At 40.0% G+C, this 14,542-nt stretch overlaps 1 protein-coding gene across 1 annotated transcript in view; it reads left to right on the top strand.

The window, feature by feature from the left end:
• The window catches only part of LOC124161598, a 516,681-nt gene that overhangs the window by 494,446 nt on the left and 7,693 nt on the right, over positions 1–14,542 (top strand). The window contains exon 8 of the mRNA XM_046537983.1: positions 12,790–12,943. Within this exon, the coding sequence (XP_046393939.1) occupies positions 12,790–12,943 (154 nt within the window). The remainder of the gene's footprint in view (positions 1–12,789; positions 12,944–14,542) is intronic.

Raw genomic sequence — 14,542 nt, forward strand, 5'->3', positions numbered from 1 at the left:
CACTTTTGTTTTCTTTTGCTCCAATCCGGCCGTCTCCGGTTCATTTCAATGAAAGCCCTTTCAGTTTAATTGATAGCCCGCCGTCCACCAGAGTCCAAGTCCGCTTTACTCGGAGCACGCACTTGCGCAATCTTACGTATGTACGAAGACGCAATCAAAATTGCGTCGTGTAATGCGGTGAATTGCGATAATGCATAGACTTGAGATGGCATAATAACCCGTTCGAATTTCGTTCGTGCAGCCGCGCAATTCCGCGTCATATTGAGAAATAGATGTCATGGAGTAAAATAAAATAACTTTCTTCGATTCCACACTTTATTTAAAAGAGCACGACCCGGGTTTCAGCATCTAATGCTATCATCAGATCACCTGATGATAGATAGTATCACCTGATGATAGCATTAGCATGCTGACACCCGGGTCGTGCTATTTAAAATAAAGTGTGGAATATAACAAAGTAATTTTATTTTGCTCTATGATGAAGCAATTCCACAAAGTAACGCCTGACACAGTGTCTTGTAGAAATTGATGTGTTTTATCTTGCGCAATTACATTTCTCCCATAAAACGGCCGTTATGATACGTAACTTACAAACAAACCATGAAAACCGTGGCAAGTGCGCAGTAAATGCACACGAAATAATCAATAAAACCAACATAATTCGAAACAAAATGATGAATTTGAGAGTAATTTGAGTCAATTATCTTGAGTAAACTGTATCTATTATGCTGATGCTAAGAATGATTCTTTTGCAAAATGAAATAATATATAATTACTTCGGATTCCAGCCCTCTCCGAAGTTCAGTGCAAAAAAAACCTCATAAAGCAAACTTACCCTGCTACGGAGCCACGTACATATAGGTAACACGTAAATAAATGGCGAGTCCCAAATGAATCTAAAGAGAGGGAAAACTTCGCCACGGTGTCATTCGCTTGGGCTTTTCCCCTGGAGTCAAAGACTCCGGCCTCGCTAGCCCGATCGCCCCCGGGTCCGTCCTCGTCGGCTTTTTGGAGGGAGGTGGCGCGCCACCGCCGACTGTGCGCCAGTACCCATTCATTTTTTTCCGACCCGCGTCTTAGACCATTTAAGTAAGTAGACGTGCCATTCGGGCGGAACGCTGTGGCCAACATCGCACGGCGGGGAAGTGAGTGGGATGAGGGAGCGTGACGTCACGGTTGGGACTGCAGACGATATTCCGTATGCGCGCTTGAGATATTTTAACGCTCATTCGCTGCAAAGTCGCCGAAAAGTGACGATATTGGGCACGCAAAATGATTATACACTTAATAAATATATTTTTACGATGAACTAAGGCATTTTATAGCCTTGACTGTGCGCAAAAAGCTAAATAAATCAAGATAAAGCTAGAAGCGATCGTATTAAATAAATTGATTAAGAATGTCATATGTAAACATGGGCGTACCCAGCGAAGGCCAGGGGGAGCAGCTGTCCCCCTAGAAGCAAAAATCGCAAAATTCTTTAAGCAAAATCAGTACTGAATTGGAACGAAAGTATTCAACAAATTTTCTTCAAACCAACGAAAAATGATATGTATTAGTATAAGTTAAGTAACTGAAATAAAACTATTTTTTCAAGGAAATGATCTCATAAACTAATAAAGCGCTGTTATAATGTTCTTCATTCATCTTTTCCATGCTAAAATGTCTCAACTTGGCTTGCCCCCCCCCCCCTCCTAGAACATGGCTTCCCCCCCTAGACCATGGCTTTCCTCCCCCTAGACCATACCTTTTCACCCCCTCTAGGTAAAAAGAAGGGGTCCTGGCAAGTATCTCGTAATTTTTTCCGCAAAAACCAGTTTATTGCGATCTCGGTAATCTTCAATAAAAATAATTAAACAAATCGTTTTATTTATAAGCCCAGTACAATGAAGCCTAGATTAACGTATTTACACTGAAAATACGCATTTTGAAAAGTCCTACGTGAGATTAAAAAGAAGGCGTGGAGCAAAATCCCACGATATTTCACAAAGGGTGAAGGGAGGGGTCCATAAAAAGGCAAAATTATTTTTGAAATATTCCTTATTACTAGTAGATTAACCTAACGGTGACATTCCTAGAAAATGAATATTAAGACTGTCCCAACGGTCGTGTGTCATTTTTGACCCGTAATTTTAGTAACTTTGCATCGAGCAACATTCATAAAAATTGGCACACTTGTGGGGAAAGGTCCTAAGTTTTGTTGAGTTTAAGGAAATTTTTTACAATTTTGACCTTTTGACCTCGCAATGTGGGTCCAAACCAAAAATTTTAATTTGCCTTATGTGGTTTTAATGTAAAAAATCGAGATTGAAAAATGTCTAAATTTCATTGACCAAAAATGTCAATTCCTGAGTTTTCGGACACAAGAAACCCGAAAAAAACACTTAAATTTACGAAAATTCAACCGTTGACCCAGTAAGGTCACCGTCAAGGTCATAAGGGTGGCAAAAAGAATAGCATACCAACAAAGGTGTCGATCCATGGATTTTATAGGGCACCCAAGTCATTGATATTGTCCAAATACCCGTATTATTCACTAATTGACCTCCAAGGTTAATACGGAGGTCAAAGGCCGTAGAGGTAAACGTCCGGCCATCGTGACACCCAGGTTTCGAACCATATGTTTTCAAGGGTGCCAAAGTCGATTTTTCAGTTAATAGATCCGTATTGTTGATTTGTTGACCACCGAGGTCTCAATGGGGGTCAAAGGTCATAGAGTTAAATGTCTGGCCATCATGACAACCAACGTGTCAAACCATAGGTTTTGAAGGGTCCCAAAGTCGGTTACGCAGTTCATTCATCCGTGGAACAATTTATTTTGACCTCCGAAAGTCATAATGGGGGTCAAAGGTGATAGAGATTTTAGTCGACCGCTTTGACTTTCTGACCGCTTTTGATTCAGATATTTTAAACTTCATTCGCTACTTCGATTACCAAATTTTATCTCCCTCAATAACTTCAATAGCATTTTAAAAAAGGTGATTGTTTGTTTTTAAACTCTAGCTAAATTTGAGGATTCTTTTTCAAAACTCTCTTCTACAATTCTAGGACATTAAGCCTGATATAGAAAGTAGGAATTCATGGTGTGGTATAATTTAAAAATTCTATCTACAGCTGACGAAAGAGGTAACTAGCGCGTTTTACTGTAACCGAGTATTTTCTTATACATGCGACTTCCGCATTTTCACAAAATTCGTTCAGCATTTGAAGACGCACAGTGTAATGTAGAAATAGAAATATATTTTAATGACAATATTTTCCACATCTGCGGGCAACAAAACAGCAGCTGTTTGAACGGCCTAATGTATCATGTGCGCTGCAAAACCGATTTGATAACTTGTGATGTACAGACCTTAGATCTGAAGGAATGACTATAAAAAATAGAATGGAAATACATCCTTCTGCTAATGCTAGTTTCTTTTCTTCGTTTTCATAAATTGTTTTTACTTAAAATTTCTGTATTTTGGAGGAAGATAGAGCAGTATTTAAATACCTTTTATGGTCTTGCGTCTCCAAGTGCTTCGAAATATCATACTGCCGTGAAAAATAGAAATTTATCCGTTACATTTCACACATTTGACAGAGTAATCGCTCCTGGATTTTTTTAATAAAATGAGATTCACTTCTTAGATGATCTTTGAATCCACATCCTCTTTTCTTACATATTGTGACAAGAATATAAAAAATTAAATTATGTCGTAAATTGTTTAAAGAATTTAATTGAAAACTCTGTAAGTACATACGTACAAAATTACATAAAAATATTTAATAAGTTATTCAATATATTAAATATAATTGATTGTTATAAAGCCAATATATTTTTAAAATTATTTTAATCCAATCCTCTCTTTCTTTCTAATTATAAAAATGTTAATAGGTATTATTTATTCCCAGAATTTTCCGTAGCGTACGTAAATCGTAGGTGTCACTTGCAAAGCCGGCGCTAGACCTTTTTCCACCATCGCAAAATATATATAACACGAGAGCTGTCTGCTAAGTAAAAAAATTATGCATTTATGAAATAACTAAATTACATACCTAAATAATATGAATGCTGATTTGTTGACATCCCTTTACAGTAGCGCTAGCACGCAGCTCAATTTGCATCGCATAATTGACCGTTTAAAAATTACTATATGCGAAGGCGTTGCCGCGTTACTTCGTGGACGACCGGCAAATTCTTTACACCATGACCCTTTTCCTCTCTAAAATTCCCCCGTTTACAACTTTTGTGCAAGATTTCATGTTTTCATAACGATGTTCCGAATGATGCTAGATCGCTAACGAGATAAGAAAAAAATCTGCGGAAGTTTACAAAGGGCTTTGTTTTCATTTTACTGACACAATATTTTTTCGTCGCTGCCAATGACGAAAAATGCCACTGTTCATTAATTGTAAATTCACCAATCCAACCATGGCTGAGAGGATACTTCTCGTACATAACGCAATATATATTAGCACTTTTAATTGAAAAATCGCGAAGAAAATGGTCAAAATACCGCAGTAATACAGTGAATCCCCATTCGTTGCCATGCGCTACGACGATGAGCGTCCCAACCGTTACGTCACGCCCCTTTAAAAGTGGGTGGGGAAGGAAGGGAGCGGAGGGGAGATGTTGGCCACACGGCGAGACATGGGTAGGGGTGGGGAATGGCGGGTCTAGTTCTTATATGGTCTAAGACCCGCGTGCTCGCGCGTCCCCTCGCGCAGACCGCGTAGACCTAGCGACTGTGAGACTCGCTGCTTCCTCGCGTCCGCAACCACGTTCGTCATGAGCTTGTGACGTCATCTGGAAAAGGACTAGGATCATCCTGGTAATATATACCTGGAAATACCACATAGTGTAGTCAAATATGAATCAACTTGATTTATGGCTGGAATTACAACATGTAGTAGAATCAGTAGAAAGTAATCTGATTAGGCCTTTGATGGACAACTTTACAGCAATGAGAAGTATTGAAAGTTATAGACTTCATACCTACATACACAGGATGGAAAAGGTGTGTATTTTCCACAATAGGGTGAAATTTGGTACCTGTTTGAACACACCAAATTCAAACCAAACGTCGAATTACATCGCTGAGCACGTAAAACTTTAGAAATTATTCAGAGAAACTCCCCTCGGAAAGCCTAATCTATAATAATCTCATGCTCCAAAATTGTCACATTGTCACATAGAACATACATATGGAGACATTCTCCAAATTATTATCAAACAACAAATTCCACTGATGAGCACGAAATCCCTTGCAATCAATTCGCACATTATTCCGGTGGAGTTCCAAAATTATGTAAATCTCACAAAAATTTTAAATTTCTCACGCTTCAAAAATTTTACGCAACCAGATATCTTCCCAGATAAATATGTAATTTGAGCCGAAGAAAGAAGTCTCCATTTATAATAATATTTCAATGTTCACTAATAAGCACATAATATTTAAAGCTTATTCAAATACTTTTAAAAACAAAAGAATGCACGCAATATGTAAAAAGTTATTCAAACAACTTTCTCGTGGATTTAAAGAGGTTTAGGAGTTTGTATTTACATTGATTATATTGTATTAATCTCTTGAAATTACTACCGTAGAAAACACTCGCTTAACTGTCATTTCACACCAAATATTATTCTTCTAAATGAATTATGTCAAAATATCATCCAATATTCCACCCGTGTACATCCTGAACTTAAATGTGATATTGCAATGGTAAATCATGTTATGAAATGAACTGAAAATTCTTCCATAGGAAAACTCGCTTTACTGCATCAACAAAACAAATTCTAAAGGCCGTTTTACACGGTACACGGAATTGCGCAGGTTAGAGCTGCATTAATTTCTAAAATGGCGTGGAATTGCGCGAATGCATGAACGAAATTAGAACAGGGGCTATTTTGCCGTCTTGCATCCACGCATTCTCGCATGTGTTCTAGCAATTCACCGCTTTACACGACGCAATTTTGATTGCGCCTTCACACGTACGTCAGACTGCGCAATTCCGTGTACCGTGTAAAACGGTCTTAACGATAATATAATGGAAAATACGATTTTAATTTCTCCTGGTGATTTATATTGATGAATTCTTCTAGGGTTCTTAACCAGGTGAACTCATATGCGTCCTCTACCTACGACCCAGACCACCCAAGAAGAATTTTTATTATAGTATTCTACCGATTAAGGTAGGTTTCCATGGAGTACTCAGAAGTGATCTGGGAGCCTCCCTTTCCTTCCAGCACTGCCTTCTTTAATTCACAGTAAGGCCTACTCTCTTTCAATCTATCTAAAAATCCTATTCTTTTCCTTCCCCTCCCTCGTTTCCATAACATTCTACCCTCTAACACCATTTTCAACATCCCCTCACCGCTAAGCACTAACTCCATCCATACCTTCTGTCTCCTCCGTATCTCATCTAAAAGCTGTCTCTCCTCGCCAACCATATCCAGCACTTCGTCGTTCCTTTTCCTCTCCGTCCATTTCACCCTCTCCATTCTTCTCCATACCCACATCTCGAATGCCTCCAATCTTTTCTCGTCTTCTTTCCTCAGTGTCCACGTTTCCGCACCGTAGAGAGCTACACTCCAGATCAAACTTTTCACTAACCTTTTCTTTAAACTCTTACACAACGATCCTCTTAGAAGCTCCTTCCTGTTCACGAACGCCTCCTTCGCTAATGCAATTCTCTTCCTGATGTCCTTACTACTGTATCCGTTTTCCTCTAACGTACTGCCTAAATAGTTGAAATGCTCAACCTGCTCAAGTTTTTCACCACCCACCTTTATCTTAAGTCTCACGTTCCTCGCTCGTGATGCTTTACAAAACCGCATAACCTTAGTTTTCTTGTAATTAATCCTCATCCCATACTCCTCGCAACGCTCGTATAACGCATCTACTAGAGCCTGAAGCCCCCTCGCTGACTGGCTAATCAGCGCCTGATCATCCGCGAATCTCACTGATTTGAACATCATTCCTCCCACTTTTATTCCAGCTTCTAACTCATCCCACGCTTCCCTTACCATCTCTTCAGCGTACACGTTAAAGAGCAGCGGCGATAGAGGACCCAAGAAGAATACACCAATATGATAGAAAATAATCAAAAATTCTTCCAGTAGAAATGTAGAGTTTTTAAAGCATGATTTTACATTGATCGAAATTTCTACCGCAGCAAGTACTCGATAAAAAATATACTTAGTCCCATTATTTCATCATTAATATTATTTCCTCATCTCATTGGTCTGAACGTTTCGAAACTATCACTTACGTTATCAACTTACAACTTTTGGCCACGACAGTTTCACCACAGTAAGAACTATCCAAATGATAATTGAACGCCAAATTTCATTTATGAAGCTGTAGATGTTATTGCTGTAGATGTTATATTAAAATGCTGTAGACGTTATTCAGAAATGCTGCATGTGGAAAACCAAGATTTGAAACTCTCAAGAGTCGAATATTTGCCTTTCGGTATTAACTCTCAAACGCTCAACAATAAAGAGTCGTTTCTAAGTATCATTTGCGCTTTCCTAACAATGGCGGACATTTCCTGTGTTGAAGGTGATATTTACTATCTTTGGCAAATTTTCGACGCGTAAGACTTACGATTTTTGTTTTTCCTCAGGAGGGATGTTGGAATAACTCCTTAATTAAAGCGAACTCATCTATGAAATTTGGTACTTAATATTTATTTTCAATGTTCTAGAAGTGGTGAGAATTTTATTTAATAGAGATTAGATGAGAGGTTAGTGAGTTGGTGAGTGGATTTTCGAGACGTTGGATATTTATTTTTCGATTTTCCAAGGGAAGGAAATTTTAAATAGCTTCTTATTTAGATATAACGAGCTCATCAATGAAATTTGGTGATCATTAGTAAATTATATTTTGTGCGTTCTAACCGTGATGAATATTTCGTGCGTAAGTGAAATTTTCAACGACAGGGAGTTTTTCATTTAGATGAGAAGAATTTTTGAATAACTACGAGTAAAATATATTGATCTCATCAGTGACATTTGGTGTTTAATATTCAAAAAGAGTGACCAAATAGTTGAGAGCATTCCATTTATATTGGATCCAAGTGATTTTTGATTTCATCTTAGATGAAAGCACGGGAAAATCAGTATACATTATTTCTATTAAAGTCGAATATGCTCCTAAAAAAGTCAAAATCAATTTACGGTGATAAAAATTGATGCCATTCGGCCACCAAGCTGCATTACCATCATACAACATTCCATTCACCCTTATCGGCTTATGCGTTGCCAAGATACGCGCTCAAGAATCCTTACATTGATCAAGCTCAACATTCCAATATTCTTATCTTGTACTCCGCACAAAATGCTTGTCGGACAGGAGCAAAGTGTTGCCTTTCGAAAAAATACTACGAAAAATCATCGGCGGTATAATCTATTTTCAAGCCTGGATGAAGACGGTATCGGAAAATGTCTGCATCGGTGCCTTCTAAAGGTGCGGTCGACACCATCGATATAAAGGAGTTGTAGAGGCCGCGTTTGAAGAGGCAGGCCAAAAGAAGACTACCTGCACGGAGGAAAAGAGACAAAGGCTATGGAAAAAGAAATTTGGATTTAGGGTTGCGGATAAAAAGAAAATAAATAAAGAAAATCTTCTTGGGTGGTCGACTGGTTGAATCAATTCGTCTCCAAAACTGCGTCAGCTTACTCAGCCACTGTCTTCAATGGATGATAAGTCACCCCTAAAATGGGCAACAGATTGAGCTTGCGAAACGTCGGAGAAGAAATTCGTGATAGAAAATTCACCTGGTTGAAAACCCGATAAGAATTATACGCGCTTTCAAGAAATGTCTCTCTTTCCAGAAGACAATTATTCACAGAAACTCATTCACACATCTCATCTCCGTGTCAAAGGTAACCATGGAGCATTACATAGATTTCAGAGCGACGCAGAGAAGATTCATATTAGAACCCTCCTATGCATCTTGGTCTGACAGAAACGATAAATTAAGAGAGACATATTACTGAACGGATAGGTGAAGAGATTCCATTCTCCCCGAAATGTAAAGGACTTTAATAAATGCGTGGTTCTCGTTTTTCTTCTAAATTTTTTTATAACGGCTGGTGTCCCAACCTGACACCCTCTGCCACTCGTCTATTCAGGCGGCATACGGAGTAGGATGCAGATGTAGACCCGTATTCTACCCGAATACTTCTACTCGAGTCCATTTGGCCCAATCGTATCAAGATATTGGAAAATGAAAGAACTGTAGATTACGTAATATCCCCGCTCAAAGTGAAGCCAGTGAAGAGATTACGCATCTTCTATCCCTCTTCCGAAGGCGCGAAGCATTGGCTGTGCCGTTGAGTCAATAACTCACCCCAACCAGAGAGCTCACATAAGCGAATGGATTAAATGGTGCATGCGTATCTTTGAAAGTATCTATCTTTTGGTTGTTTCTATGGAATAAGAAGTCTTGAACAACAGAACAATTGAAATAGTAATGCATTGATAATATTTTGGAAAACTGTCTCTCAATTCTAATTATTTTTGTTATCAACCAATCTGGTTGCATTTTGTAGCTCTTTTGCCGCTTTTAAATGAATTTGACTATGCATATCAATGCGCTGTTGCGAAATTCGAATTCGTCCCGCTTATAAGGAGGTTATTGGTCTAGCTGCCGAAGGCAATTTTCCACCTCTCCAGTGGAAATGGTTGTGCAATGGTCGGGAGAACAAATTGCACAAACAAGTGTGAAGTGGCCATTGACGCAGTTTTCAGTGTAAGTGACAGCGGGGATGGGAAACAGCCTAGGCTACCAATGAGAGCGTGAGTGCACGCTAAATCCATCAAGAACTACTCCTAACCGACAAATGGAGTTGGCAAGATTCCGAACGGACAGCACATGGTAAATTCAAGGCTTTATTATTATTTTTTCTAGATTTTTGAATTTTTTACAACTGTTTGTGGGTTTAAAATACTTAAGCATTTTTTTTAATTCGTCTATTTCCTGTATATTTTTTCCCGCATTTTCTTTTTAATATATGCAGCACAAGGGAGTCGGCTTCGTTTGAAGGGGTCGGAACGGCCAAGCTCGGATAGTTCCCGGCCGCAGTGCATAGATACCATGGCTCTTTCATCGTTTTGAGTCGAGTGCTGGGAACGGGAGCAAGGGCTGTGATGTTGTGACGATTCGGGATGGAGCCCCGAAAATATTTGTCGCGACCTCGCCATGATTGAATCAACCTTGTTTCCTCCTTCACTTCTCAATATCGTGGATTGCACGGAGGGGAGCAAGAGGGGGAAAGAGCAGTTGTTGACGATAGCGTGGCGGAGGGGAATACTAATGATTTTGATGGGCCGCCATTTTGAGTGGTTCAGTCGACAGCGAACCTCACTGCGCTCTCCACGCGTCCGCTTGAGGAGAAAGGTACGTCATGTGTGGGAGAAGAGACAGGTGCGTGCTTTTTTTTTTAAAGGCTCATCAAGGTATCGGTTAAGGTATGTTTGCATTTGTGAATTACTCCGGCCGTCTCCTCTCCCAGCATACACTTCCTTATTCAAATTGCAATAAACTCGGCCAACAAGAAGCAATTCAACTCCCTTTCATTACATATTTCCTTCCCATCCCCATACTCACTACCTACCCAACATTCTTCCCTCTAAAGGCCGGTTTACACGGTACATAGAATTGCGCAATCTGACGTACGTTTCTCCTCCTCACCGTCCACTTCACCTTCTCCATTCTTCCCACACCCACATCTCAAACGCCTCCAGTCTTTTCTCGTCCTCCTCCCCAGGTGTCCACCGTTAATCTCTACACTCCAAAACGATTAATGATCTTACCTAACGATCCTCTCAATAGCTCTTTCCAATTGAACGCCTTCTTCCCAAACACACAGTGTTGTATCCGTTTCCCTCCAATGTGCTGCCCATATCATTGACCTGCTCAATCTGATCAGCCTCGAGACCGAAATGCGAAATACTTGCCATGCAGCGACAATCTCTACAAAATCCTCCGATCACCTTTTCGAAGCATGTCCCTTCATATTTTATCCTTTTTTGAGATGTTTCGCCATCTTAAATAATCCGAGGCAGTCACTTAAGTTAGACGTGTTTTTATGAGCTCGGCGATTTTCGGCCCACACTTCATTGCATCTGCGTGAATTTTTGGCCGAAAACAGTACTCTAACGATGCCCCAGCCTCCATATTTGTCTCTCCACGAGAATATTTCCTGTTGCAAAAAAGAGAAACTTGAAAGACCGTCCTTTTACAAGTATAGCCGAAATTAAAAGAAATCGCTAAAGGCTATCCCAAAGACAGAGTACGAGAAGTGTTTCGAGGATTGAAAGAGGCGCTGGAGCAAATGTATAATCTCTAATGGGTACATAAGATAATTCACTATCTCACTTACGCTTAAAAATAAGTACCTTATGTAAGAGATAGGAGATGTGAAAGAGATAGCGCTATCGTCTTCCTCCATTTAAATTGAGTTTACTTGAACTCCTTGAAGGAGATATTCATGAAATTCTCTCTCACACTTGAACTCTGATCGTCTATTTATGTTAAGAAGGACACGGGTTTATCCAAAGCCAATGGACTCAGACAGCGCTTAACCGATCAGAATGACAGTTATACTCCTTTTCTCCTGCCGTGTGTCCTTCTCAATCCATCGCTAATCGTTCATATGATTACGTACACTTTTATAAAGAGTGTATTTCTCGTCTCGAAAATCCTTTTAAAAGTAAAAACGTGAACCTGTTGGACTAAAACCAATGTTTGGCTTATGAATTACGAGGGAAGGGGACATTCAGAGAACTGATTACAACTGATTGGATGGAAGAGAAACCTTCTCATTGGATAACTACGCATATTCATTAGTGAAATATTTTGGGAAACACATTGGAAATTGGGGAGAATATAAGGTTCTGCTGTTTCTGCTCTCGTATTTTCGCTCTTCTTTTGTTCATGAAAGGCGTATATCCTAACAGCCCCGCCACACGCCTGTTGAAGCGGTCTCTCTCACCAAAGAACCCTCTGCCCCCCCCCCTATCGAAGCCAACCTTCGATGTAAATACAAGCCGCCTCAGCAGGCGTGTGGCGGGGGGTGTTAGGACACACACATTAAAAGGGAATGTTCTTACGAAATTACGCATAGCATTTATTGAAGTCTGTTACCGAGCGAGGGAGAAGGGCAAGGTGTACAGGGTGGATCTGACGAGTGGGAAGCAGCACTGCTTTGTCATTATATCTTTCGAAAATTTCCCCAAAAAAAGCTTCACAAACCCTAACTCCTCAGCTGTAACACTAATATTTCTCATATGTGTTCCCACAAAGGGTGTAACGCTGCCTACTGGTTAACTCCCACATATTTGACATCATCTGGCGCCTTCAAAATAACTCCATTCACAGCATTTACATGGGAATGGCTGCATGACCTACTCAAGAAGTCCACTATCGTGAATTTCCTTAAATTTATCTGTAGTTTTTCATCATTATCTCTTCATCACTCTTGGCTCCGTGCATGAAAGTTTTTAAAATCCGATGGTAGCATTTCAAAGCCAGAGTCTCGTCAGCAATTAAAACGAATTTTACTCCTAAATCGGGAGAAAAGGTTATCAATTAAAGTAATGAAGAAAAGGGGTCGGATTGCTCGTCCTTGTGGGACACCTGATGTCACCTTTACTGCTTTAGAGCTTATTCCGTCGAGAACTACTTAAAGCACGCGATGACTCAGAATGTCTCGTTCGAGGAAAGTATTCCTGAATTCCCGTTTCCCGTTGTACGTTGAAAGTGACTGTTTATAGCTTCATTTCTCCCCTATGTTAGCAGCGCTACCTTGGCGGGCAGGATGGACCGTTGGGAGGGGAAGGTTGCCGTGGTGACGGGGACGAGCGCGGGCATTGGCGTGAGCATAGCCACGGAGCTGGTGGAGCGCGGAATGGTCGTGGTCGGATTGGCGCGGAGAGTGGAACTCGTCGAGGTATGTGGGGCGCAACGGCCTCTTTGTCGTTCAAATCATCCCCAGTGAGCACTAAGCATTTGATTCCAGTGTCCATATGCCAATGGCGGCGGAAATGAAATAGCAGGGAAAATGCTTAAATGGATCGTGGTCAATTTTGAAATCACAGGAAGATTAGCGTGAAATTTTAAGCGTCTAGAGTCACCTCATGATTGGTTGGAGTATTTGGCTGTTTAAAAAATACCATTTTTCATTTCGTGATTGACTCTGTTTTGATCCCTTATCGTTCTAGGGAAAGTAAACTTTTGAACCTCTCCGTTTATAAATATAATTCCCTAATTTCATGCTCATCTTCTAATATAATGTATTACGTTGGGTCTCCCAAAATACCCTTGACTTCTTCTGCAATTATTTCACCCAGATACTTATTTTTTTAAATAATGTGAGGATTTGAACGACGCTTAGGACATTGTATCACCCTAATAATTGTAATAGATGTGTTTAAATCTGTTTCGGCAATTGAATAATCGCATTGATCCTTGGCCTACCGAGCTAATCTTGGTCGCACGCCCTTCAGCACATTGATCGAGCCTATCTCATGAGGAGAAAGCCATGCAGCATGCTCCATATCACGAGAGGAAAGCAGCCCAATTCTATTTTCCTACTCGCCGTCCGTAAAAACCTTCGGGTAACTCGAACGATAACCCAGTTGTTAAGACTGAACGCCCTCGTAGGTTCGAAGATTTTCGCGGCGTTGACCATATGATCTCTGCATTCTCCTCGGGCTTTCACCGCGTCCGTTGGGTCGAAGGATTACCTTCGACCTGAAGACGCTGACTGCAATGTCAGCGAAACTGTTGTCGCCAAAACCCAACGGACGCGGTGAAAACCCGAAGAGAATGCAGAGATCACTGAACGCCCTCGCCTGGGAATTACACCTGACTGGAAAGTATTAACGTAATACCCTGCGGGACACCCATAGCAAGGTGTGGGAACGAGGAGAAGGCAGACGGGCAATGACTTAGTCACCGCAATTAACGAGAATTTTAATAACGGATGAAGCTTGAAGTAAGAGATTACCAGTCATCTATTATCTTCAAGGTATTTGATTGATTCCAACGTATTTTATCTTGCAATGTAGTGGTTAGTCTTGATAATGATGAAGTTTTTCCACTTTATTTGAATACTACTTCTGCATTTTTCAACTAAAGAATATAAAATTTAGCAGTAATGATTGATACGATAATTTGGATAAAATCGTCGAAAAATCGCATTGAAATGAGTGATTAGCGGAATGAACGGCGAGAGAAAACAAATGACCGATTAAAATAAGAACGTAACTCAATTCGTCTTCTTTATAGTTTAAATTCTGAGGTTTGAGCTTAATTTTTCCTCATCCATTTAACATAAGAATGTTTTCAGGCAAAGAAAATCTATTATTCACTCGTACAAACGCGTTGATTATTTTCGAATAGAATGACATCACTTTTCAGAGAATTTATATTTTTTTCCCAACTTCGCCTTTTGATCCTGTGAAAATCCGGGGCATTGCCAAATCGATCATTTTTTTGGAGTCAATGAGTCAGTTAGTCTGTGTTTGTCAGTTTAATGTGGATTTAT

The sequence above is a fragment of the Ischnura elegans genome, chromosome 6 (assembly GCF_921293095.1).
Source record: "Ischnura elegans chromosome 6, ioIscEleg1.1, whole genome shotgun sequence".
Taxonomy (NCBI): Eukaryota; Metazoa; Arthropoda; class Insecta; order Odonata; family Coenagrionidae; genus Ischnura; species Ischnura elegans.